The sequence below is a fragment of the Myotis lucifugus genome, unplaced genomic scaffold (genome assembly GCF_000147115.1).
Source record: "Myotis lucifugus unplaced genomic scaffold, Myoluc2.0 scaffold_51, whole genome shotgun sequence".
NCBI classification, from domain to species: Eukaryota; Metazoa; Chordata; class Mammalia; order Chiroptera; family Vespertilionidae; genus Myotis; species Myotis lucifugus.
The window spans coordinates 4,392,421-4,419,103 of NW_005871099.1; the positions used below are offsets into that span (position 1 = coordinate 4,392,421).

At 36.5% G+C, this 26,683-nt stretch overlaps 1 protein-coding gene across 8 annotated transcripts in view; it reads left to right on the forward strand.

The window, feature by feature from the left end:
• SEMA3C (semaphorin 3C) overlaps positions 1-26,683 on the forward strand; it is a 160,164-nt gene that overhangs the window by 98,893 nt on the left and 34,588 nt on the right. For all 8 annotated transcript variants that reach the window (XR_002829255.1, XR_002829254.1, XR_002829253.1 and 5 more), the window contains 4 exons: positions 557-671; positions 1,628-1,697; positions 3,676-3,820; positions 12,693-12,915. Coding sequence is in view for 5 of the 8 variants with exons in the window: in XM_023753783.1 (XP_023609551.1) it covers positions 557-671; positions 1,628-1,697; positions 3,676-3,820; positions 12,693-12,915 (553 nt within the window). In the remaining 3 variants the exon portion in view is untranslated. The remainder of the gene's footprint in view (positions 1-556; positions 672-1,627; positions 1,698-3,675; positions 3,821-12,692; positions 12,916-26,683) is intronic.

Sequence of the window (26,683 nt, forward strand, 5' to 3'; positions counted from 1 at the left end):
TCCCAATGCCATTTTCCCTATCCTGTTTGGGGAAATATGTATATTAAAGCATCTCATTAGGGATACTGAGGAGTAAAGGCTAACACAGAAAAATGAAGGAGAAATTAGAACTATTGGGAGCCATTTGGTGTTAAGTATAAATCAACTCTGCTGACCACAGTAGGATCTGCAAACTCACTGTATACAATAATGTTCATACTGGAGACAATGAGGTATAAAGAAAAGGCACATTAAATTACCTATGTTCCATAACATTTTACAAATATTTCCATCATTTATTGTTATGTTTATAAAGCTTTAGGAGATATATTCATTCAATTCTTTTTTTAAAACATTTCCAGTTGATACAACACTGTAGAAGAATAATAGTATATAACCTATGGCTATTTTATAACATACTATATATCTTAAATATTCCTCTCTAACTATTGATATTCAAATATGGTTAACATAGTCGTCCTTCAGATTTCAAGTCCCCAACTAATACAAATTCAAGTTGTAATAGACTTCAGTATTTACTTAAGCAAACTGAAATGTGTTCACAAAACGGTTTCAGAATGACACGGGTGGACTGCGCAGCCTTGTCAACAAGTGGACTACCTTCCTAAAGGCGAGGCTGGTGTGCTCGGTCACCGACGAAGACGGCCCGGAAACATACTTCGATGAATTAGGTACATAGATGTGAATCTGAAAGGTGTTTGAAAGAGACTTTGTAAAGTTTATAAAATTTAATAATAAACTCTCAGGAGAGGATGTATTTTACATGGATGCTTTCAGCATAAACAATATGTCCATTTGAATTAATGATCTGGATACTCTCAATAAATTTCTTAAGTATTTGTAAAATTCGTTTTGTATCTGAATGCATTGCTGAAACATTTAGTTCATTGAATTCTCCATGATATATTCCTAAATTCACTTTGAATTTAAAATAAATAGCTCTTTCTTTGTATTCCTCAACAAGAATTTTATTTGCAAAAATGTCACTAAAAACAGACATTTCTTGTAATCATAACAGTTGTTTATTAATTGCAGGTTTTTGTCAGGAAGTTACTTCCAGGTTTTGTTGTTTATTACTTTATTATCTATGCCATTGTCTTTGCTTTAATATACTTTAAACTTCTTGTTGTCAGAAGAATTGTTAATTAAAAATATCACTAGCAACTTTGACCATAAGTCAAAAAAATTCTTATTTTGTATGAAGAAAAAAGTCCCTGTGTAAAAGTTTTCTTCCATGTCAGAACTTCTAACCCTACCTCAGAAAAATGTATATAATCATTAAAGGATATTTAGAAAATGAAGAGAAAAAAAGCAGCAGAATGTTTAAAGTTACATGGTCCTAGTTCACCTTATATTCCACTGTGCCTTCTTCACTTAATATTATTTTATTAGCATGGTTTCCATAATGTTAATAGTCTTCATAAATCCTGTTAGTGGTTGTATGACATTTTATTTAATTTATTTTACCATGTGCCTATAATTTAATTCATTTAGTTTTTAAATTGGAATGATGCTGCAGGAATCTCTTTCTGAATTCTTTTCATAGTTTAAGTTATTTTCTTAGGGTAAATTTTAAAAATACATTTAATATTTGGGAACTTGAAAGAATGATATTTCTCTTTTATAGAGGATGTATTTCTGCTTGAAACTGATAACCCAAGGACAACACTAGTGTATGGCATTTTTACAACATCAAGGTAATTATTAAATAATTATATCTTATGATTTAAACAATAAACTTTATTGAGCAATAGTAATTATTGCTAAAGCATTCTTTTCAATTTTTTAATTCTTTTTTAATCACTTGAGGACATGCTCTTATTGATTTTAGAAAGGAAGGGAGCGGGAGAGAGAGTGTGAAATATCATCATTATGCTAGTGAACATTGGTTGGTGACCTCCCACATGCACCCTGACTGGGCATTGAAGCTGAAACCAGAGTATGTGCCCTAGCCAGGAATCGAACCCGAGACCTTTCGGTGAATGGGACAATGCTCCAACCAACTGAGCCACACCAGCCAAGGCTCTTTTCAACTTTTAATTTTGCCTAACATTAAGGATTTAACCTTCCTGTTTTGTTACTTTTGCTTATAAGCTGAACTAATGCTTTCAAAACAGTTTTGTACAGAGTATAATGATTATATGATGTTTTCTCAAAGAAAGAAAAAATTGCATTGTAATGCAGAATAAAGTATATATGATTTTTGTTTTAAGGAAATAATTTGAAGACTCATGATTCAAATAGAACTTTTTAAATTTCTATTAAACAACTTTTACTTCTAGAGCAATCTAAGGTGATTACTTAGAAGCTAGCAAAATGCTGAACATGTTTTTATGTTCTATGTGGCAGTATTTCATATATTTGAATATATTTGAAAATATATTTAAAAATATATTTGATGTTTTCTAATTCTCTAGAATGCCTAAGCCCAATTATTATATTCACCATATCCTCACCATTTCCTGTACACATTTTTATTTTATTTTACATTAGGAATGTTACTCAGAATTCAATACAATATTCCAGCATGGAATGCAGAATCTACTGGGTCCCTTTCATTAGACAATCAACTACAAAGTGAAAATTTAGAGATTTTGGTAGTATTTTCTAGTAAGGGAAACATGATATGATTGCAAACAATAGCCATTCAGTGAGAAATAAAACCACAGGGATACTGGTTTACATAATATTTACATTTGCCCTTAAGATATCTAAAAAGATGTCCTTTGGGATAAGTTTAACTTCTGTTCTAACAAAGAAAGTAGTTTGATTTAATCCGCAAAGAATTCAACAAAGAAAAAAATAACCAAATTCTTAAGAAGAAAATGTTTGTTTCAAAAAAATATTTTCCTAGTTTCTGTTTTTCCCATACCAATAGCTTTAAGATTAAAAAATTTAAATGGTCATTTCTGATTATTAATGCTAATAATTAAAAATATATCTTGTTTTTTCAATGGGCATATAAGTTTTCATTGGCCATCTAAGTTTTCCATTACGCATCTAATGTAAGAGAAATACGTGAATTGGAGAAAAGTTGGTTTCAGTCAATCTGCCTTAGTGACAATGCCAATGGTTTTCATTAAGGATCCAATCTAAGTTTATGGGATTTTACTGACTAAAGGTAACTTAATGAATCTTTTTAGATCCCCTTTTTTTCTGTGACTAGCAGGGAAAGTACATAAATAATGATGATTCAGACTTTTCCAATACTATTTAGGATAACCTGTAAGAACACTCTCACATTAAAAGTCAAGACAAAGAGATATGATATTCTCATGAATGAAATTTGTTTCTGTCAGTTAAGTTATAATAGGCTGTATTGATAGTGATTTAGAATTCAAATTCATATTTTAAATAAATCAATTTTTTGTTTATAAGATAAACTAGTTAGAAACTTCTTTAACGTATACTATATTACAGAAATATTAAGAACTTTTCTATAACTTATTGTCTATTACATTCATGAATGAATTAAATGTCTTAATGCTTTATGTATCAATGGCTTATTTCAAAATAGTAGAAGCTTTTTAGCTTTACAATGTGTACTATAAACTTGAACTTCTCCATGAAGAATTATATCAACTTTTTATCATGAACTTTGCCATCTATTTTTAAAATTGTGTTTAAATTAAAATAATCAGAAAATGGATCTCTTTCTGTTTTCATTTTTTTTAGCTCAGTTTTTAAAGGATCAGCAGTGTGCGTGTATCATTTATCTGATATACAGACTGTGTTTAATGGTCCTTTTGCCCACAAAGAAGGGCCAAATCATCAGCTGATTTCCTATCAGGGTAGAATTCCATATCCTCGCCCTGGAACTGTAAGTATCCAGAAAAGTTTCTTTGTTATTTTGCTTTTTTAAAAAATGGAATTTTAAAATGTAAATCAGTTTGACAGTCATCAAATACAACCATAGACCTACTGGTATATTTGTTATAAATTTTCAGGTCACAGCTTCCCAGATTTGGGATTTTCCAAATATGTCATATATGTTATCACACTCTATATTTTTTCCTAAATGCTATTACTAATAAATCTTACTTAGATTTCAAGTCCACTGGTTATGTATCAGGGCACAGATATTTTCCTAATTGTATTGACATAAAAACCATAGCTTGGAAAGTGTTAACCTTTTGGTGGCAACCTAAGAATTTGGATGCTAGTCGCTTTTCACAACTCTTCTTTATATTAAGGAATCTCATCTATTTTAGCGAAGAAATAACCAGGTGAGAATTAGTTTAGAGATAAATCATGTGGAGATATTTCAATTTTAAGGGGTATATTTATTTTTAAAATCTATGTTGTTATTTCTCATAGATAGAACATGGTATGTGTGAGTAAATAATTACAGTGAAAGTGATGTTACAATTCAAACGATTTATAAACTATAAAGTTTCAAGGCATACAAATATATCTGAGTCTTATAATATTAATAATATCGAAGAGTACATTAAAACTAACCTTTTTTCAGGCAAAGTTGTAGAAAGTGCACTGGCAGATTGGAATTGAAATGTTTCTAGGACAACAATGACCACAGTCCTACTGTTAGTTTTTTATTTGACCCATAATAAAAAATTATGAATACTGATTAGAATCCTGATTAGTTTCTGTCTCTGTAAAATGTCATACAGTGTCCTGACTGAGAGGAGATGTAGATGTTACACAATTGACATCAAGAGAAATATCATTTTCCTATGTCTGTGCTTTCGTAGAATAGAGTCAAAATTATAAAATAGGGTGTATGTAAGTAAAGAATGATTGAATGATTTTATGGACAAAATTAAAATATAGTCGTTAAAATAATATTTACTTTTAAAGAGTTTTTTTCTTTAACTTGAATATGAAATTCCCTTTGCCAATATATGCTTTCTGATATCCATTCTACATCATTTTTACCAATTGTTGATCCACTTTGTTTTTGTGTAACTATTAGAGTTTATTTACAATATATTATTTACTCCCTTATTTTTTATCATCTTAAATTATACTGTAGTCAATTTTTTTACAATAGGAAAAATTATTTGCAAAGACTTTAAAGAATTTATTTATTCAAAATAAAAGGGCGCAAGTTTGGTTTCCTGTTAGGAACCATAAAGGTTAATCATTTTATTAGCAAATTAACTTTTAATTAACTTTGGAAAGATTATCAGCATTGCTACTAATCCATGAAAAAAAATAAATTTTAAAAACCATACTCAATTATTGCTGGCAACACAGTCCTATCATAGAATTCATAATCTCCTTTTAAATTACCTCTTTTTGGTGCTCATAGCTCAACAAAAAAAAGGGGGAAATAAAAACATTTAATTATTTTGTATGACATAGAAAAAGAAGTCAAGAGATATATCCATCTTAAGATACTTCAGTTTAGGGAGTGTTGGATAAAAAGCAGACATTACATAAGAGAGGGGCAAGTAAAGGGGGAATTGAGCAACTTTCAAATTCCATTATAACTCAAAAGTGCTCATTTTTCACTCACTGTATTTCTTGCATTTCCAGGTGACTCACTGATAATGTATTCACAGATAAATCACATTTTTGAGAATTACTTGGTATTTGAAGTTGACCAAGTCATTGCTTCACCATAATACAGAAAATTTAGAGGTGGTTGTTATTACATATACTTAAAAAAAGATTTTATTGTTTTTGAGAAAGAAAGAAAGAGAGAAACATTGATCAGCTGCTACCAACATGAGGTTGACCAGGGTATGTGCCCTGACTGGGAATCAAATCTACCACCTTCCAGTACATGGGACAACGTTCCAACTAACTGAGCCACACCGTCCAGGGCTGGTGGTGTATACTTTTATCCATTTGTCTTTGAACAGCACATACATGGGATATAGTACAGGAGCAATTGATTTGTAAACTCAATACCTTAAGAGAAATCCCTTGGATAAATCAATAAAACAAATAAAAGCTAGCCACACTAATTTAATCAGGGTTCATGGCCCCAGAGCTGCAATGAGTATGTGGGGGGGGAGTGGAGGGAAGGCGGGGGCGGGGGGCAGCTTATACCAGCTCACCAGAACAGTGCACCTTGTCTCAAGTAAGGACATCATGCTAATAACTTGAAATCAGCATTGTGGGAGTATTTGCACTATGGAAATTGGCAAATATTACAAATCAGGAATTTCCCCCGCCCCCCCCCCCCGCCCCTGAAGCCTCCCTCATCCCAGTGCTCATCAGACTCTTCGCCCAGATCAAAGGGACTCTGAGCATCACAGTGCGAGAAGCCCTCACGTCAGATAGCAGTTATTCTACATAAAAGGTGGGGACGAAGAAACCCTTTTTAGTAAAACAGTAAATTACTGTGAAACTAGAAGAGCCTGCCAGCAGTCCCACTCTCACTATTCCCAAGCTTCAAAAATGAGCATTTTATTTTCCCTGTTCTAAAGCAGTGTGGAAGAAGCCTGGGCTAGCAACAAGCATCTGGAGCTGACTCCATGAAAAAAAGGGAGTAATCAGTCCTTGAGCCATATTTCTATAATGGGCTCTCTTACATCTGGTGCTGAGAAAAGAGCAGCTCTTTTAAATTAAAAAAAGTCAAATGAGTGAGCCTTCGGGAATCAGGAGGCAGGGTGGAGGAACGACCTCTGGAACTCCTCCTAGGAAAGCATTCCTCCCTGAGGATTCGGTCCCTCCACCCTTTACTGGACAGCACACCCGGAGTCAGCTCTCTGACTCAGAGTGGCCAGTGTCTGTCTCTTCCCTGCGCTTCCAGGATTTCATACCCCATTCATGGGGCCAGAAGACCTACAGCCAAGTGACCCAGAGCATTGCCTCTTCTCTAGGGTTAAGAATGTTGCCTCTGAAATCCTCCCAATGAAGGATCGCCATATATTTCCCTACACAGTAGTCCTGTTGCCAGGTCAACCTCATAAATATATAACCGGATTCTTAAAAGAAATGACACTGGCAGAAATCGTATACCCTCATTGTAATGTTCCCTGTAGGTGCTTCATTTAAAACAGGACTGCGAGCTGTGTTAGCAAACTGCCCACCAGCAAGTCTAAGTCAGTAGGAAGAAGCCTGACAATTGTGTCATAATGTTGTTCCATAAGTAATTCAAGTTTGTGGAAGAAACAAGACACCTTTGGTATGTTGGAAAGGGCTGCCAAAGACTGCAGATTCTCTCTGTGGCTGAGCTAACATATTACATGATCCCGTTGCAATGTGTACAGAGCTTCTGCAGAAGATTGTGTTTGCACATGCTAGCCTGTTCAAGCAGAGCCTAATGAAAGTGTTCAGTTTTAATATCTATTTACTAGAAATGGAGCAGAACCATCGGTTTCAATCATGTTGCTTTGACCAGGTCTGGTATCTGGTAGAGCACAAGAGCACAAGAAATTCTCAATCCACATAGTGCTGGCAAGAGAAAGAGAAGTTGATTGCTAGCACTTTTATTGATTACACGCATCGACCTGTTGTTCTTACGTTAGAAGTATTTCTATGTCTCTGAGATGTTTGAAAATATTAATAAAGTTTATAATAATATTAAACACATAGGGCATGTAGACATGAACATTCAAATTGCATACTTTTCAATTCATTCACAATGTATGAATAGCCCTGGCTGGTATGGCTCAGTTGGTTGGAGCATTGTCCCATGCACCAGGTCATGGGTTTGATTCCCTGGTCAAAGCACATTCACTGGGTTTCAGCTTCCACCCCAGGTAAGAGAACTTAGGGGAAGCAACTGATCAATATTTCTCTCTCGCATTGATACATCGAGTTCTTTATTTCTCTCTCTCTCTCTTTCTCTCTCTCTCTCTCTCTCTCTCTCTCTCTCTCTCTCTCTCTCTCCTTCCCTCCTCCCTCCCTCCCTCCCTCCCTCCATCTAAAATCAATAAAAAGCATATCCTCGGGTGAGGATTGAAAAAAACCACACACCAAAAAACACATGAATAAAATAGACAGTAAATATTGCAGTCTGGAGGAGCAAGTGTCCATCAGCCTTGTTTGGGAAGGCATGTAAAAATATATGAGTCGAGCTCATTCTGAAGGGCAGTTGGATATGAATTAGTTGGATAGGTAAGGAAGGATGTCTCAAGCAAAGGTTACACTACACATTACAAGGCAAAGAAAGAAAGTGAGCCCTAGAAGCTCTGCACGGCCTAGCAGGACTGAGCAGAGGGTTCTTTTGGAAGTGGAGGGAAATGTGAGGAAGAAGAGGGCCAGCTGGTGCATTAAGTGCAAGACTTTATGTAATTGTTTGGGCTTTAAATAAAGGGTCTAGATTACCAAGGGTCTAAACATGAGGTCAGTTTCCTCAGAATACAAGTTTTATAGACCGATGCTAGTAACTAGCCCAGATTCTGGAATGTTTCTAAGTCTATCTATTTATCCATTTACCACTCATCTTTCAAGTGTTAGGTCAAGCTCCCCTTGACCATGCCAATAACTCCTTCTCTGACTAGTTTTGCATTTATTTTCTGCTGTTTTCAGCCTCAGCTGTTACTTCTTTCCTCCACTTTGTGTTCCATGACCCAACAATGCCCCAAACTTTGTTTACTTATCTCTAAACCACATCACTAACTCCAGCAGCCTTAAGTTCTCCACTATTCTAAATGTGTTTAAAATTTTGACTCTTTTTTTAAAAAAATTATCTTTATTGTTGAAATATTACAGATGTCCCCCTTAATATTACAGATGACTCTTAAACATATATGGCAATTGATTATGAATCAAGCTCTCTTGTTTATTTTATATTTGTCTTAAATTACTTTTATGTGTCTTGTTATTTTGCTTTGACTATGTCCATCTTTCTTACCAGAATACTTGTGTCTAGAAGACAATTGCAGCTTTTTATTCTTAATTTTTCTACTGGGCACATCAAAATGATTCTTGGATAAAAAGCTGCCCAGAGAATGGACATATGAATTACTATAGAATATACGAATGATGAAAACTAGTAGAATGGATGTGAGGATTAGGAGAACATTTAGGAACATCAGAGGTCAGCCATGCACAGTAATACCTGGGAATAGGAACAAAATTAAGTAAGGGCAACAATTGTTCACACTTCTTAACATGGCATTCTTATTGTCCCTAGCATTTCACCTAACACTTTAGTAATCAAAACACTTAAAATGTCTTTACTCAGAAAAGGAGTGCTTATCGCTGCTTGATAGACAGAAAGCTAGAACTGGAGAAAAACAAACACTAAAAGGAGAAGTTTAACCAAAATTACTTAATGACTGTTTGTGGAGTAAAATTATCCTTCTGAGGAATGAGATACTAGCCTAATTAGTGGACAAAGGCTTTATTTTATGGTAGCGCACGGATGTTATATTATCTTTAGATTTCAAGACACAAGCTTTCACAGACACAAGATGAGGGCTGAGTTGATCGCATCTTATTTATACTCGGCAGTGTTACCCTGAGCAAACTCTCAAGTTCAGATAGAGAGTCTGCAAAGGGTAATCGATTTTTATTCCGGTCACCATCATTGTCATTTATTCTGTCTTATCTGTAGAGTTTATGTCATGAATCAATGGGAAAAATTAATTATTGTCAAAAAGGATTCTTTTGTGATTTTGAAGTAAACTTATCCTAGGAGTCACTTGTTCCTAAGAAAGAAGTTCATTGTGAATATTATAAATAGAAGTTCCAAATGGGAGACATTTGAGAAAATATAAAATAACTGATTTGAATTTGTTTGCATTACCTAATTGATAACTATGGTTTTGAGCAACTGCAACATAATTTTTATCTGAGTTTTAGTGATCATGAAGTAAAATCCCTAAATAAGACACATAATTTAAATACTTTATCACGCGTGAAAATAATTGCAAACTGGAAATTATACAAATTGTAATATGTGCTAACTTTGGATCTCTCTGGAACTTACAAATGAGAGCACTTGCAAATGTTTAAGGAGACAACTCAGCTTCCCAGACCATAATTAGTGGTGTTTTATGAAGGTCTGGAACTATTTAAATTGCCCATGCATTTGTTCTTTCCATGTATTCATTCCATGAGCAATGTATTTCCCTTTTTCCACTTTGTATGAAGAATGAGGGTAGAAAACACCCGTAATTCTATACTTTTTGAGAAGCATGGAACACATCCATCAGTTTAGAACACCCTCAAATGAAATTCTTTACCCTCATTTGGTCTCCATTGTGGGCAATTTATAAACATTCATATTTAAATATAATGCCTCTTTTTGCAGAAGAAAAACATGAACCCCAGATGAAAGTCTAGTTAATGGGATAACGAATAAGAGGCTTAGTTTTATGACTTGTCTCGTTATCTCTCCTTAGTAAAGTCATTTAATTGCTCCTTGTGCCTTTCTACAAAAAAGAGAACTATATTTACTGGCCCTGTAAAAAGTTCTAGTAATGTTAACTGGTCAAAGCTAGTCTAAAAATCGCATTCAGCATCACTCAGTCTAAATGAATATGGCCGCATTAGTTATTTGCTGAGACTTACTTGCAGATGTTGGTCTGTCTGGTGCTACCTTCCCAGAGGCACTAACATTATTGGATAGCTGTTGCAAGGACTAACTCAGAGGTTGCCATGTTTTATTTGATCCCTAAAATTGTGTGTGTGTGTTTTTTCATTGAGTCAACATTAAAATTTTGGAAGATTTCACATAAAATTCCACATTTCTATCTTCTGTTGAAATCTGGCCGCCCTTGGCTTATATTCCTGCATAGAAGCAATCAGCTGGAAATGAGTGTTCATTGCCACCTTTGGATAAGGTGTAACTTTCCAGTTTGTAACTGTTTACCACAGATGCTGTGCCCACTGTTATGGTCAGGAAGCTTGCTGCATTGCTTCCCTTTTTCTCTTGTACCTCTTTAAAAAAGATAAATGAAAACCAGAACGGTAGTCTTCTTTTCAAGAAAAATATGACAAAGTATGTTTTTTGTGTGTGTTTTTTTCCAGAAAGTAGAGATATTGACAAGTGTTTAATAGGGTTAGACAAATAATGTCTGTTTGTGTTAAATGATTGTAACTGCCCTGGCTGGATGGCTTATTTGGTTGAAGCATGGTTCCATGCACCAAAAAGGTTTTGGGTTTGATTCCCAGTAGGAATGCAAACCAGAGGCAACTGATCAATGTTTCTCTCTAATATATCTCTCTCTCTCTCTCTCTCTCTCTCTCTCTCTCTCTCTCTCTCTCTCTCTCTTCAAAATCAATAAACAGATCCTCAGATGAGGACAAAATAAAATTATACCCAACAGCTTTCCTCATATCACTTAACACTCAGATTCTATTAGTGAGTAGGTTACAGCAGCTCCCAGGCTACCCTTGAGTTTGGCCTCGGGTGCCCTATAAATGGAATCTTCTTTCTCCTCAGAAGCCCTCGTCATGCTCCCTGCCCAGAACTGCTGAAGCCGTCAAGCAGTCCTTTTTCAGAACTCATTTTGGCTTTCTGTCTGCCCCTTTGAACCTGATTCTCTGCATCTTCCCCCTCTTAGCCAGAATAGAGGTTCCTTTTTCTTACAGCCCCTGCACCAAAATTAGACGCCAGATGTAATAGAGTAATTCACTACTCTTTGTCAAATATGTACTATTTGTCATAGGTCCAAGGGTGAAACAATGAACAAAATATATCCAGTTAAGGCCAATACACAGCTTGCATTCCAGAGAGAGAAACAGACAATAAAAATCCAAGCAGCTGTCCTGGCCGATGCGGCTCAGTTGGAGCGTCCTCCTGTACACCGAAGGGTCACAGGTTCGATTCCCAGGTTGTGGGTTCCATCCCCAGTCAGGGTGTGTACAAGAGGCAACTGATCAATGTTTCTTTCTCACAATGATGTTTCTCTCTCCCTTCCTCTCTAAAATATATATATGCGCACAGCTAATATCATGTACAGTTAGGCAAATAGGACTCTGAAGCAAAATAAAGCAGGCTAAGGAGATGGTGGAAATGGAGAAGGGGAGCTATTTTTAAATGTGTCATCACCTTGAAGGAAGACACTTTTCAACTGAGAACTGAATGAGGTAACAGAGAAAATCATGGACTTGCGTGGAGTGCTTCAGATGGGGAATAACAAGTGCCAAGGTGCTGGAGGGCCGCATGCCTGAGGCTCCAGAAGAGCGAGAACTGGGATGGGAGTGGTAGGTGCGGGCCGGGCACACGGGGGCTTGCACGCCATGCTAGGCTGTTGGGATTTTATTCTAAGATTAATAGAAGTCACTGGGGCTTTTTCAACAGTTTCAGAGGGGAATTGTCAGGTTTAATTTACCACATCCAATCCAAGCTCCAACTTCAGAGGACACTCTTTCGGGAGAAGGGATCAGATGGAATAAAATTCCTGCACATTAGAGTTCTGATTGAATTTGATAATGATAGTCTAATTTATTTTAGCCAGTAACAACATTTGATTATATCCACATGATTTTTTTTTCTAACAACACTATATCTGGCACAGAATAAGAAATAGAAAAGTAATGGATGAGGAAGGTGAGAAGTTATATACGCAGTGGTGTCAGCTCCTCTCAGAAAAGAAAAAGGATAGAATGAGTGGACATAGCCTCATTCAAATGATCAAATTATGCACCTTGTATATTCATTTTTTACAGATGGTACTATATATGGTTGTGTTGTTTACTCTTCAGTGGGCAGCAGATACACTTAAAACAACTTGAGCTAAATATTTTGAAAAGTTGAGGACTTTTAAGCATTACTGAAACTAAGTATTTTATTAACTTGGTTTTTAAAAAACATTTTTTAGTGCCCAGGAGGAGCATTTACACCCAATATGCGAACCACCAAGGAGTTCCCAGATGATGTTGTCACTTTCATTCGGAACCACCCTCTCATGTACAATTCCATCTACCCCATCCACAAAAGGCCCTTGATCGTCCGGATAGGCACTGACTATAAGTACACAAAGATAGCTGTGGATCGAGTGAACGCTGCTGATGGCAGATACCATGTCCTCTTTCTTGGAACAGGTAAGTAGTTGAGCTCAAATTATACTTCAGTGTGTAGAAAACGAGTACGTATATATAAAGCACCTAGAATAGTTCCTGGCACTTATTATAGTGAAATGTAATGATAATGACCCGAATGAAGAGAGGAAGACATTTTAAGCATGGGTAAGTGGTTTCCCAACTAAAGCAAATTTTGTGACATTTTTATTAATACATGGATTTATTTTTCAATGATAATGATAGATTTGGTCTGTTCTAGATAACATTTGAAAGTGAACTTAATGAGCCAAATACTGATATTTTTTAAAAAGTATTGATGGTACTGTTTTAATATATTCATGAATTCTAGTTTGTCAGTTTACTTCAATAGACAAGTTGATTGAAAATACTCCTGCCTATAGACCTACATGTTGTTGAATGGCTAGCCTTATAGCAGTGGTTCTCAAAATGTGGTCTTCAGACCAGAGGAGCAAAATTAGTATCACCCAAGAATTTGTTAGAAATGCAAATTCTCGGGCTCCAACCCAGGAACTCCAGAGAGGAGACCCAGCCATCTGTGTTTTAATAAGCCCTCCAGGTAAATCTCATGCACTCTAAAGTTTGAGAACCACTACTCAAAAAAAACAATTTTTTTAAAGAAACTAGGTTGCCTGTAAGGCAGTAATTAACAATATCTTAATATTTATCTAACATTCCTGACTACCATGTAGGCATTGATGAAATCTATTTACTTGTCTTATTTTAATATTAGAACTAGTCCATGAAATTAGGTTGTTTTTCTACTAGTTTAAGAAATGGATATACAATAAAAGTTGTCTGTAAACATCATTATAAGATAGGTAGTGGTGAGATATATATTCCAAGCTAAGGAAGAAATTGCACTCAAACTTCAGTCAATGTAAGATGTGAATACTATTTTGTGGCTAAATATAATTTTCAAAGTCTGCTTTTCTTATAAAGTTCCTATTGTACCCTTGTTTATTATTATACTTAAAACCTCAGTGTGAATCTTTCACTCTCATATAATTACAGCTTATACTGGTCTGAGGTTGAGAAGCTTCTGACATGCACTGTTGGGCATCCTCTCCCACACTTGCCCATATCTATGTTTTCACTTGTCCTTTCGTTGCTTACCTGTACCCAAGGAATAATCCTTCCTTCCAGACTAACCGATTCCCACTCTGCTTTTAATTTCATCCCCTCCTGACATTGTCAAGACCATTCTTTATCAATTATATTCGAATTCATTTTTTCTTACATTTTATTCTCCACTTAATTCTTGGCTTCGAAACCTTATGCTAGGATATAAAACTAGACCTAACCTTCACCCACTGCTACCTCTGCTATACCGCTGGTTTTGCCAAGGTCTTCCATGCTCCCAAGGTAAGAAAATCCAATGGCCTTTATCATTAAAATGCCTCCGTCTCCTCTTTGCATCACTTGGCATTGTAGAATCTCTCTTTACTTGGTTCAGTCACAAGTTACAAAAGTCCTCTTTTCTCTGGAAGCTCCTTCTCAATTGCCTTCATTAGCCTGCATGTCTCCTGCCCATGAGTGTGGGCATTCCGGGAGGTTCTTTCCATGGTCTTCTTTTTACATATTCTTAGGCCATCTTATTCATTCATTTGGTTCTAATAACCTGTAATCCCAAATGTGTATCTCTAGTCATTGAAATTTTCTGAGCTCATTATTTACGTTTACAACTCACTGTTAGATAAACACAAATTGTATGATCCATTAACATTTTAGACACCATACTTCAAACTCAGTTCATTCACTTCTAAAACCCTCTATCCAATGCTTAATCTAGTCTTCCATATTTGTGTTCTTATTGCACATTCCTCTCAAGGTTCTATTTATCCTTGACATATATTTTCTGTCATTCCACAGTACCTGGTAAGCTCAATAAATATTTGTCAAGATGAATTGAAAATCATAACTGTCCATCGCTACTATTCATGTAATCAAATAAATCCGTAACTGACCTCAAAAGCTATACCATTTTCATATATCCTGTGTTCTTCTAAGATGTAGCCTCTAAATTAATGACGACAAAGAGTTGCTTTTAGCCTTGGCTCAGATCATTCAATGTGGAGTTTGCTTTAAAAAATACTTATTTTTTCCTGAAGTGAAGTGGTAATTTTAGAGTCAACCTCTCCCTTAATGTCTCATTGAAACCTGTCTTAATGTGGACTCTAATGTTATAACCAGGCTGTTTTTTCCTGTAACTCTATATGAAATATGTAAATTTCATGAATGGAATTTCCAAGTCCTTATAAACTGTGCAGCAGTGTTTATTCAGATAAAAGGCAGTAAGAAACATGCTTTTACACAAGTTCTTTGGCTTTTCTTACCACATCAGTATCTGGCATCTTTACATATACTTTGTACATTGGCATTTAAACACTTGTGTCATTTTGAAAAATAGTACTTAGGAATATGTTTTTAATTTTAGTGGGAAACTTCCTAATGATCGCTTACAAAGCCACACAAGTCTCTTGAAGAGTATTCTAATAGGAAATGTTTCTCCCAACAGTATCTATCTGAAGAGATAGTAACTCACCTAATCACTGAACCTTATTCTCATGGTCATATCAGACAACACTACGGCTTAAAAACAGTGCTTTCAATTTACCTGACATTCTAACAACCAATATATCGGTATAAACTATTTTCTGCCCAAGTAGTTCTTGAATTGCTGGTAAAATTTCTTTAAAGGAGAATTCTCAGTGCTTGTTTGCTAAAAGTAAATAAAATACTTTTCTAAACTGGAACTTGAGGGAAGCATAAGTCACTATTCCTAGGATTTCTTAGGTTTGTATATCTAAATGTCTTAGGTAGGATATAATATTTCTTGGGTATCTCCAAATCCTCAAGTACAGAAGAGCCCTTCAGCTGTTATATAAATAAACTAGAGACCCAGTGCATGAAATTCGTGCACTTGTAGGAGCCCACAGAAACTCCATGGTAGCTCTGTGGGCTCAATGCCTAGTAACTGTTACAATTAGCCCATTACAGTGTACTAGTCTGGCGGAGTTTGAGAGGCTGATAATCTGGCCTTCTATTCTAATGGGACTGTCTCATTATATTTTGTGTGCTGCCAGATACCAAGATAGAGATATAAATACATCCTATATAATAAAAGGCTAATATGCAAATTGACTGAACCACCAGAGGGCTGACGCTCAATATAGGAGCTGCCCCCTGTTGGCCAGTGTACTCCCACAGGGGGAACGCCTCTCAGCCAGAACCCGGGCTCACAGCTGGTGAGCGCAGCGGCAGTGGCAGGAGCCTCTCCTGCCTCCACTGCAGTGCTAAGGATGTCCAACTGATGGCAGGGAGTGGGCCTAAGCCATCATTCGGACATCCCCAAAGGGCTCCCGGACTAAGAGAGGGTGCAGCACGGGCTGAGAAACCCATGCCCCAAGTGCACAAATTTCATGCACTGGGCATCTAATAGATAAATGAAATATCAGGAAGGAAGGAAGGAAGGAAGGGAGGGAGGGAGGGAGGGAGGGAGGGAGGGAGGGAGGGAGGGGGAGGGAGGGAAGGAAAGAAGGAGGAGGGAGGGAGGAAGGGAGAAACTTTGTCTTCTCATCTTTAATATTTTTATTTCTTATTGTTAAAACATAATTTTTAATTGTTGACACTATTACAGAGGTTCCTCACCCCCACGCCACCCCCTGGCCTTCACCACACTGTTGTCTGTGTTCATGGGCTATGCATATATGTTATTTGGTTAATCTCTTCACCTTCTTTCATCCAGTTATCACCACCACCCTCTAAAAAAGATCACAGCTTGAAAAAAAGTATTTTTAAATCAGTTATTTATTTTATCCTTTAGTAGTATTTGTGATGTTCTGTGGCTTTTTTTTTTTTTTTTTTTTTTTTTTTGCTTTTTTTGGGTTCTTGGTATTTAGGCTGTGGGTATTTTTGTGCTTCTTGCTCCTTTTTATTTATTTATTTTTTAATCTTTAGGAAGAACTGAAAACAGCAGACAAGGGCTCCCATAGGATTAGCATTTCTATTTTAACTTTGCCACTTTCCGCTCACATCCAGGGCATCTGTTCAAAGCTGACCGTACAGCATAGTGAAGGCATTTCTTTTTGTTTTTCCTTTGCTTCTGGAGTTATGAAAGCATTTAAGTGCCTGGGTCAGGTTCAGACACATTCTGTCAAATTTATATTTTTAGTACTGTACATGAATCAGAATGACATGTGGTTTCTGATGAAAGAATGAGAGTATTCTTATGAATGGATGTTAGAGCTTTAGGATGATTTAATGTCATGATGCTTTTTTCATATAAGGCTACATGTGGTGTTCTGCCAAAATTCTTATATAGTATGGTATATGGTTTCATACTTCTTGTTAGCTTCTGTTTATCTGGGTGAGTACCAAGTTGGAATGTTGGCTGTAGTACGTCCTTTGAAAATGTGGAGTGTGTGCCACAAATGTGACTAAAGACCAAATGTGTTTCCTGCAGCATTACAAGATAACCACCTTCATAGTAACTAACTAATTTGGCAGTCACATCTCTTGAAATGGCACACTTATTGAACTGCTAAGCGAGGCGTTTTGATTTTTAAAGAACTCTCAAAAATATCCCATGTAAAGTTTAATAGCTGAAGCAGTGCATTTCAGTTTATACTATTGTCAGTGGGAAGCTGTGCATGAATGTCACTCTGAGGATAATGTCTAGACTTCCCCTTCTCTTAGGAGTAAAGAACAAATCCCTTTGTAAGTCACTGACTTTTAATACCATTGTGGTTCACTGCTTTCCGAAGCAGAATCTGGAAACATCTGAGCATTTGCCAAGGATTCCACAGGGATATTCACAGTAGGAAATATTAATGGAACAGAGTAGAATGATGGTTGAATTGTCAGAAGAAAGGTCATAAATCATGGTGTGATGACTGCTTGATCATGTAGAAGAGAAGCAAAGAGGGCAATACGAAAAGAAAAAAAAAAAAGAAGGTAGCTCATACATTGATTGCTAATCCAGAGACAAATGTTCTCATTTAAATTTTACCTTTAAAATATAATTTATTAAAAATAAATATATGACTGCCTGGCTACTGTGGCTTAGTGTTTAAGCATCGACCTATGAACCAGGAGGTCACAGTTTGATTCCCAGCCAGAGCACATGACCATGTTGTGGACTAGATCCCCAGTAGGGGGTGTGCAGGAAGCAGCCAATCAATGATTCTCATCATTGATGTTTCTCCCTTTCTCTCTGAAATCAATAAAAATATATTAAATAAATAAATAATGACTTATTTCTGGAAAAAAATTATTTCAAAAAGAATTGTTTTCCTTTAAGCTACTGTTCAGAAATATGTTCTTTTAAACACCACATAATGTCTGATATAATGATCATATAAATTTTAGTGTTGCTAGCTTGCTTGAATTAACCATTTATTTATTTAATATTCTACTTATGCAAATAAGTGTAATTTGTTAGGTTTCTAAATTTATTACTACTAGAGGCCCAATGCAGGAAATTCATGCAAGGGGCTCGGCCCTTGCAGCCCTTGCCAGCCCTCGCAGCCCTGGCTTCATCTGGAAGGTCATCTGGATGGTCATTCTGCTGCTCGGTCTAATTAGCATATTAGCTCTTTATTATATAGGTTTATAATGATGCTAATTAAATTTCTTTATAGTGCTTACCTTTTGCCAGATATGTCATTGAATCACATCTACCCCATTATAACTAACCTATGAGGAATTGCAAAAATGTAGGCTCTATGGAGGGCAATGGTATCTCTATAATTTATTCATAGCTATATGCTCAGTCCCTAGAACAGAGCATCACTCAAAGTTGTCACTCAATAGATATTACTTGAATAAATGAGTGAATGAGTTGCACTTATCCTTCACTGTGTTTGCGCAGAAGCACAGATAAGTTAAGATCACATAGATATTTAGTATGAGATACAATCAGAATATAAATTCTTGCTGTCAGATATCACATCTTGAACATTTATCTTTTCCACATTACTACCTCATTTACCATCATCACTTTACATCATCATTTAACTTTACTTTTCTTTTATGAAGTTAAGATAATCTCATTTATATTTTTCTCATTTTACTATGAATTAAAAGTTTCATCCATATATTGTCAAGATGATATTGCTGATATATTGACATTCAACATTAGCATTGGCATTGCTTTCTTTGAGTCATATCACTCCATTTCACCCATCCACAAGTTAACACCAAGTCTTAATATGTGAACAAGATGCATTTTATAAGGTGACAAAAACCCTTGGGACAGACTAGATTTGTGTGTGAATTCGCTATGCAAGAATTTAACCTTTGAATGTGATATATTTTAATGTTATTTAGCATGTATTTAGTTAGGAATGAGGGAGGTAAAATTTGGGGGGAGAGATGAGGATACAAAAATGGGGTAGGACTTCACCTTAATTTTCATGTATCACTAAATCTTGGAACATTTCAAATTTGTGGGACTTATATTTGTGTTCAAAATGTCTTCCCCACTCACCAAATACATATGAATCTCTTTGACATGCTCCTGTTTCCTTAATTTAAATGGATTCTGCATAATCAATTGGCATATATGGAGGATTTCAGAATATCAAACAATGAGATAGTGTCTGTCAGCAGGAAGAGAAACAGCAATGATTTGCTCTGTAACATTGGCTCATTTACTATTGATCGCTGATATTTTCTTACATGACTAGAAAACAGCTACCGTCAAACATCATCCCTGCATGTTGCCTTCATGTAACCCTTAACCCTTATATGATTGTAAGAAAATTTGTAGCCTAAAGACATTTGTAAAGAAGAAATAACCACAATATGTCCTGTTCTTCATGTGCTGCTGAGTTTCCCTGAGGCATACCTGGTGACCTTTAACCCTAGGAGAAGAATTCACAGCCAGGCCTTCTCTATATAACCCAAAGAACGTCTATAGCTAGCTGTCAGTTGTTGGGGTAGTTTTTGTGGAAAGCCATTTTTATTTTTATTTTTTTAATATATTTTATTGATTTTTTTACAGAGAGGAAGGGAGAGAGATAGTTAGAAACATTGATGAGAGAGAAACATCGATCATCTGCCTCCTGCACATCTCCTACTGGGGATGTGCCCGCAACCCAAGGAAAGCCATTTTTTAAAAATCTTTCTAATGAACTGGGAAAAGTTCAAATCGTAGAACACAAAACTAAATATTTGTTCAAAGGAGAGAAATGTTTTATTGTTGAATATGAAGTGTAAATTGGAACAAAAATATTTGAAACTGAATTTCTGAAGTGATTCTGTGAATCATATGTTTTACTTTACTTAGTTGTATGCTTATTTTGTTCTTCCACTAATATGGTAGGCAGAATAGTAGCCCTCGAAGTTCTCTCCATCCTGATCCGCAACACTTTACACGGCAAAAGAGACTTGGCAGGTATGATTAATGTTACAGACATTGAGATGAGGAGATTTTCTGAATTGTCTGGGTATGCCCTGCCTAATTGCATGGGCAAAGAGCTTTTCCCGGCTATCATCAGAGGGAGATGTACTCAGATATGACTGCTGACCTAGAAGACAGAGGAAGAAGACCATGTGCCAAGGAATTTGGTCTCTAGAAGCTGGAAAATGCAAGGAAGTGGATTCTCCTTAGAATATCCAGAAATGACTGCATTCTTCCCTACACCTTGATTTTAGCTCATTGAGACCCATGTTAGACTTCAAATCTACAGAACTCTAAATAATAAAGTTATGTTGTTTTAAGACACAAAAATGGTGGTAATTTGTTTTAGCTGCAATAGAAAACTAATACAACTAGGCTTTGAATTCTAGCTTAATTGAAAGACTAGAATGAAACAATTTAGATGCTTCTCTTTAAAAATTTCTAAAATAGAGATTAATAAATTCTGGTTTTAAAATTCTGGCAAAGCCCTTACTGATTAATGCGAAAATATAACATGTTATGCTCTATAGCTTTTTGTCAACCAGTACAGAATAACATAGTAATATATCATAGAGATGCTATTTATTCACTCATTAGAATTTTATTGAACCTATTACATGCCAAGGCTTATGATATGTAAAGAATAATATCAGCAGCACATTCTTTTAAGAAGCTCATGTGGAATAAGCAATTCAATTCAGTTCAGTAAATATTATCCAACAATTATTATGTGACAGGCACTCTTACAGGTGCTTAGGATACATCAATGAACCAGAGACTAAGATCTGCATTCTACTGGAAGAGACAATGACCATAGTAAATAAGCAAATTATATAAGCACTTGAACATCATAAATGCTATTTTAAAAATCAGAGCTGGTGAAGGGAGATATGTGCTCAGGGTTTGCCTCATTGACAAGGTTATAGTTGAGCAAAGACTTGAAAGAGTAAGATAACTAGCCAAAGAGCATTGTCCTCATAGAGAGTAGTTTGTTCAGCTCTATAACATAAGGATCTGGAGCACCCAGGAAAGGATACACATGTGCAATAGTTTTCTATTGCTACATAATAAATCACCACAAAATTAGGGCCTTAAAACTAAACACACGTATTATCTCAGTTTCTGTACACGAATGCGTAGCTGTCCTCTCTGCTCAGAGTCTCACAAGGCTGCCATGAAACTGTAGACCAGCCTGCATTCCTTTCTGGAGTTCAAGATCCTCTTCCAAACTCCGATGGTTCAGTTGCTCACTGATGCAGAAACGAGGCCCTTAGCTCCTAGAGACCACCCGCAGTTCCTTCCCCGTGGATCTCTTCATTGGTCATTCAAAACATGGTTGTTTGCTTCTTCATTGCTAACAGAGTCTCTCTCTTCAATCTGCTAAAACAGCTCTCATATAATGTAGCATAATTATTGGACTGACATACCATCATCACCTTTGCATTATTCTGTTTATTAGTAGCAAGTCAAATACTGTAGCTTGACTCAAGGGGAGAAGTTATTCAAGGTATGACTCATTAGGAGTCATCGTAGTATAGTTGGTCAGCACCTGCCCATATGCATTTTATTTTATTTAGTTAGTTTTTATTTTTTTATTATCTAAAGTTTTACATATGTCTCCTTTTTCCCCAATTGACTCCCCCCCCAGCCATTCCCACCCCGGGCAAACCCCCACCACCCCAGTGTCTGTGTCCATTGGTTATGCTAATATGCATGCATACAAGTCCTTTGGTTGCTCTCTAACCACCCCCATCCCCTGCCATTTGTCTCTGGATCTATTATTGTTCATCAAGTTATGTTGATCATTATATCCCACATATGCGTGAGATCATGTGATATTTATCTTTCTCCAACTGGCTTATTTTGCTTTGATATGCTCTCCAGTTCCATCCATGCTGTTGCAAATGGTAAAAGTTCCTTTTTTATAACGGCATAGTATTCCATTGTGTAGATGTACCACAGTTTTTTAATCCACTCATCTTCTGATGGGCACTTAGGCTGTTTCCAAATCTTAGCTACTGTAAATTGTGCTGCTATGAACATAGGGGTGCATATATCCTTTCTGATTGGTGTTTCTGGTTTCTTGGGATATATTCCTAGAAGTGGGATCACTGGGTCAAATGGGAGTTCCATTTTTAACTTTTTGAGGAAACTCCATACTGTTCTCCACAGTGGCTGTACCAGTCTGCATTCCCACCAGCAGTGCATGAGGGTTCCTTTTTCTCTGCATCCTCGCCAGCACTTGTCCTTTGTTGATTTATGATACCAATTCTGATAGGTGTACATGGAATCTCGTTGTTTTGATTTGCATCTCTCGGATGACTAGTGACTTTGAGCATGTTTTCATATGTCTCTCAGCCTTCTGTATGTCCTCTTTCGAAAAGTGTCTATTTAGATCTTTTGCCCATTTTTTGATTGGATCGTTTATCTTCCTTTTGTTAAGTTGTATGAGTTCTTTGTAAATTTTGGAGATGAAACTCTTATCTGAAATATCATTGGCAAATATGTTCTCCCATGCAGTGGGCTTTCTTGTTATTTTGTTGATAGTTTCTTTTGCTGTGCAGGAGTTTTTTATTTTGATGTAGTCCCATTTGTTTATTTTCTCCTTAGTCTCTATTGCCCTAGAAGCTGTATCGGTAAAGATATTGCTACGACATATGTCTGAGATTTTGCTGCCTATGGAGTCTTGTAGGATTTTTATGGTTTCCCGTCTTACATTCAAGTCCTTTAGCCATTTTGAGTTTGTTTTTGTGTATGGTGTACGTTGGTGATCTAGTTTCATTTTTTTTGCATGTATCTGACCAAATTTCCCAGCACCATTTATTGAAGAGACCGTCTTGACTCCATTGTATGCTCTTGCCTCCTTTGTCAAATATTAATTGAGCATAATGGCTGGGGTCAATTTCTGGGTCTCTGTTCATGGTCTATATGTCTATCTGTGCCAGTACCAGGCAGTTTGAGTTTTGGCTTGGCAATGTAGCTTGATATCTGGTATTGTGATCCCTCCAACTTTGTTCTTCTTTCTCAGGATTGCTGTGGCTATTTGGGGTCTTTTTTTATTCCAGATGAATTTTTGGAGAGTTTGTTCTAGATCTTTGATACATGCCGTTGGTATTTTAATGGGGATTGCATTGAATCTGTAAATTGCTTTGGATAGTATGGACATTTTAATGATGTTGAGTCTACCAATCCATGAACATGTTGGTATGTTCTTTCATTTGTTTATGTCTGCCTCTATCTCTTTTTTCAATGTCCTGTAGTTTTACGAGTACTGGTCTTTTACCTCCTTAGTTAAGTTTATTCCTATGTATCTTAATTTTTTTGGTGCAATGGTAAATGGGATTGTTGAGCTTTTTTTGTTTCTCTTTCTGTGAGTTCATTATTGGTGTATAAAATGGCCATAGATTTCTGGGTGTTAATTTTGTATCCTGCTACATTGCCCAATTCACTTATTAGATCTAGTAGTTTTTTTATGGAATCTTTGGAGTTTTCTATGTATAGTATCATGTCATCTGTGAATAAGGACAGTTTTATTTCTTCTCCAATTTGGATGTCTTTTATTTTTTCTTGTCTCATCACTATGGCTAGCACTTCCAGTACTATATCGAACAGGAGTGGTGAAAGCGGGCATCCCTGTCTTGTTCCATTCTTAGGGGAAATGAGTTTAGTATTTTCCCATTGAGTATTATGTTGGCTATAGGTTTGTCAAATAAGGCTTTTATCATGTTAAGGTATGTTCCCTCTATTCCCACTTTCCTGAGAGTTTCTATCAAGAAAGGGTGTTGGATTTTGTCGAATGCTTTTTCTGCATCGATTAATATGAGTATGTGATTTTTGTTTCTCTCCTGCGTTGACTTAAGGGCACAAAATACAACACGACACAACACAATGCACAGGGCACCAAACACAAATGTATTCATGATACCAATACCCCAAATAAAGGTGACCACCAGAGAAAAGATAATTAGGGGAGAGAAAAGAGTGCAAAAATGATATAGAGAAAAGGAAAACATGTAAAAGAGAAAAGAAAAAAAGAAGGGGTAAAAATATATGTATGTGGGGAGAAAACTCCAAAAAACCAACAACTAATCCAAAAAATGTAAACAACAAACACCCAGAGATGAATGCAAACAACCAACAACTAATCCAAAAAATGCAAACAACAAATGCCCTAACAACAAACACCCAGAGGAATCTGAGGAGGCAGAGCGCTCTCTAGGCGACCTCTGACCTTTCCATCTTGGGATTGCCTCACCAGCTGTGTTTAATTCGCTGATTTGGGGTGGATGTTATTCGATTCAGCTGTTCCTTCTATCTGCTCTGTGAGAAGGCGCAGGACCTGTCCGCGTATTTGGCACCACTTTGTCTCCCCCTGGACAAACTTCTTAGGTGCCTGCGGCTGGGGAGGCTGGAGTCTTGGTGTTCGTGGGTTCACAGCTGAGGCAGCTGGTCCCCGGGAATTGTGGTTGTAGGGTCCCAGGAGGTATCCAAGGTCTCCCCGGGTGAAGGTAAGGCTGGGCCTCTGATCACAGCCGGTCTCCCCTTCAAGATGGTGTGGTCTCTGTGGCAGAGCTGGCCACTCTGGGAGAGATTTCAGCCGCAGTAGAGGCTGCCTGGCCAGGGGAGCCTGGTCCGCCAGTCCCCAACAGGCCTGTGGAATATAGCTGTCCCTCACTCACAAATACAGACACTCCCTGCACATCCACACACTCTCCTTTCACTCTCTCACTCACATACTATCTTGCAGTCTGTTGTCCCTTCGGCAGCCATCTTGGGTCCCTTTTGCCAATATGTATTTTAGATAGGTCACTTTGGTAATGGGAGCCTGAATTTATTACCTTAGAGACATTATCTCTCTAAAACCTCACAGCAGCCCAATAAGATAGAATTATTGACACCCTTTTGAAGTTGTGTAAATTAAGGTTTTGAGAGGTTGAATGGATTTCTTAGGTTGAGAAGCTATTAGGAACAGTAATTAAATTCAAGACCAGGTCTCTCTCACATGGAGTTAAAAATTTGTTAGACCATCGATATGGATAATTCCAAGAGGGTGTTATTATGGATAACACTTTAGTAGAGAGGGCTGTCCTGGAGGTGTAGATAGGGGAGTCACTGGCAATGGAGGTGTTAGCTGAATCCATGACAATTCTTTGAGGTCACTCTAGGAGACTAGGCAGATAAGAATTTTACTCTGGGGAGCTCACTTAAGGGGTAGGAAAATAAAACGTACTTACCAAGAAGATGGAGAAAGAGTGATCATGAAAGTAATAGGAGAACAAAAGGAAATAATATCATGGCGAACTCGAGAAAAGAGAGTGGCCGGCAGGACAGGAGCAGTGGTGAGATTGTCAGATGTGGTAGTTTTGTGTGAATGTCCCTGTACTGTGCGGCTTGCCTCATTATCCTGTATCCTAACCGACCAGCAACGTTTGAGAGGAGAATAGCCACGCCAGGGGAAAGAATGAAAGGTGAACAGGAGGCAGTAGGAAGGGGTTCACATGGGCAAGTCAGTGGTGGGTTGGGAGGTGCCCAATGAAGCAGGTGAGGAGGGGGTGCCCTTCTCTCTCTGCCTGAGCACCCAGCAACTCAGTGGATGTTCCAGGCCGGTTTCCGTATGTGGTTTAAATTTTGAAAACAAATGCAAGACAGCCTATCTCATTAAAAAATGGTGCAGGAAAACAGTTAGTTTGTGAGCATAAAATTTATTAACTCAGTAATTCTTCCCCAAATGATAAAGGGTTAAATAGAAAGCATTAACTTCAATTTTGCATCTTCAGAAATTTAATTGTTGCATCCTGTATTGCATCAGTAAAACATTACATAGGACAAATACCTGCATTATTTAAAGTAAGTCCATTTTTTTGTTTTCAAAATGTAAGTAAAAGATTCATGATATAATGCACTAAGGGATACTGTACATTTTAGTAATTTACTAAATTATAAAACAATTAATTTTAGTGATTTCTGAGATCCTATTTGAGTATTCTTTATCTATATCACCAGGAAATAACCATAATAATCTATATATATTAATAGAATATCACTTAGTCTGATATTAAATTATATGTTTTTCTTAAACCTCACAGACAAAATTAGTTTATAGAACCATAATAAACAGACATTATATTGTAAACTTATTAAACACATTTTGATACATTAGATATAGCAGATGCATTTCATGAGGACAGTTGAATAAATAATTAGGTCAAATTTTTTAATTGGCACATTTTGCTGTTTTCTGATTTTTTTGATAAGCCTCAACTCAATCAAAACTTAAAATTTAGTCGCTCCTTGTATAATTGCCATTTTAGTAATTGGCCTTAAGATTTTTGTTTCAACTTTGCCCTACATGTCTACTTTTCAATC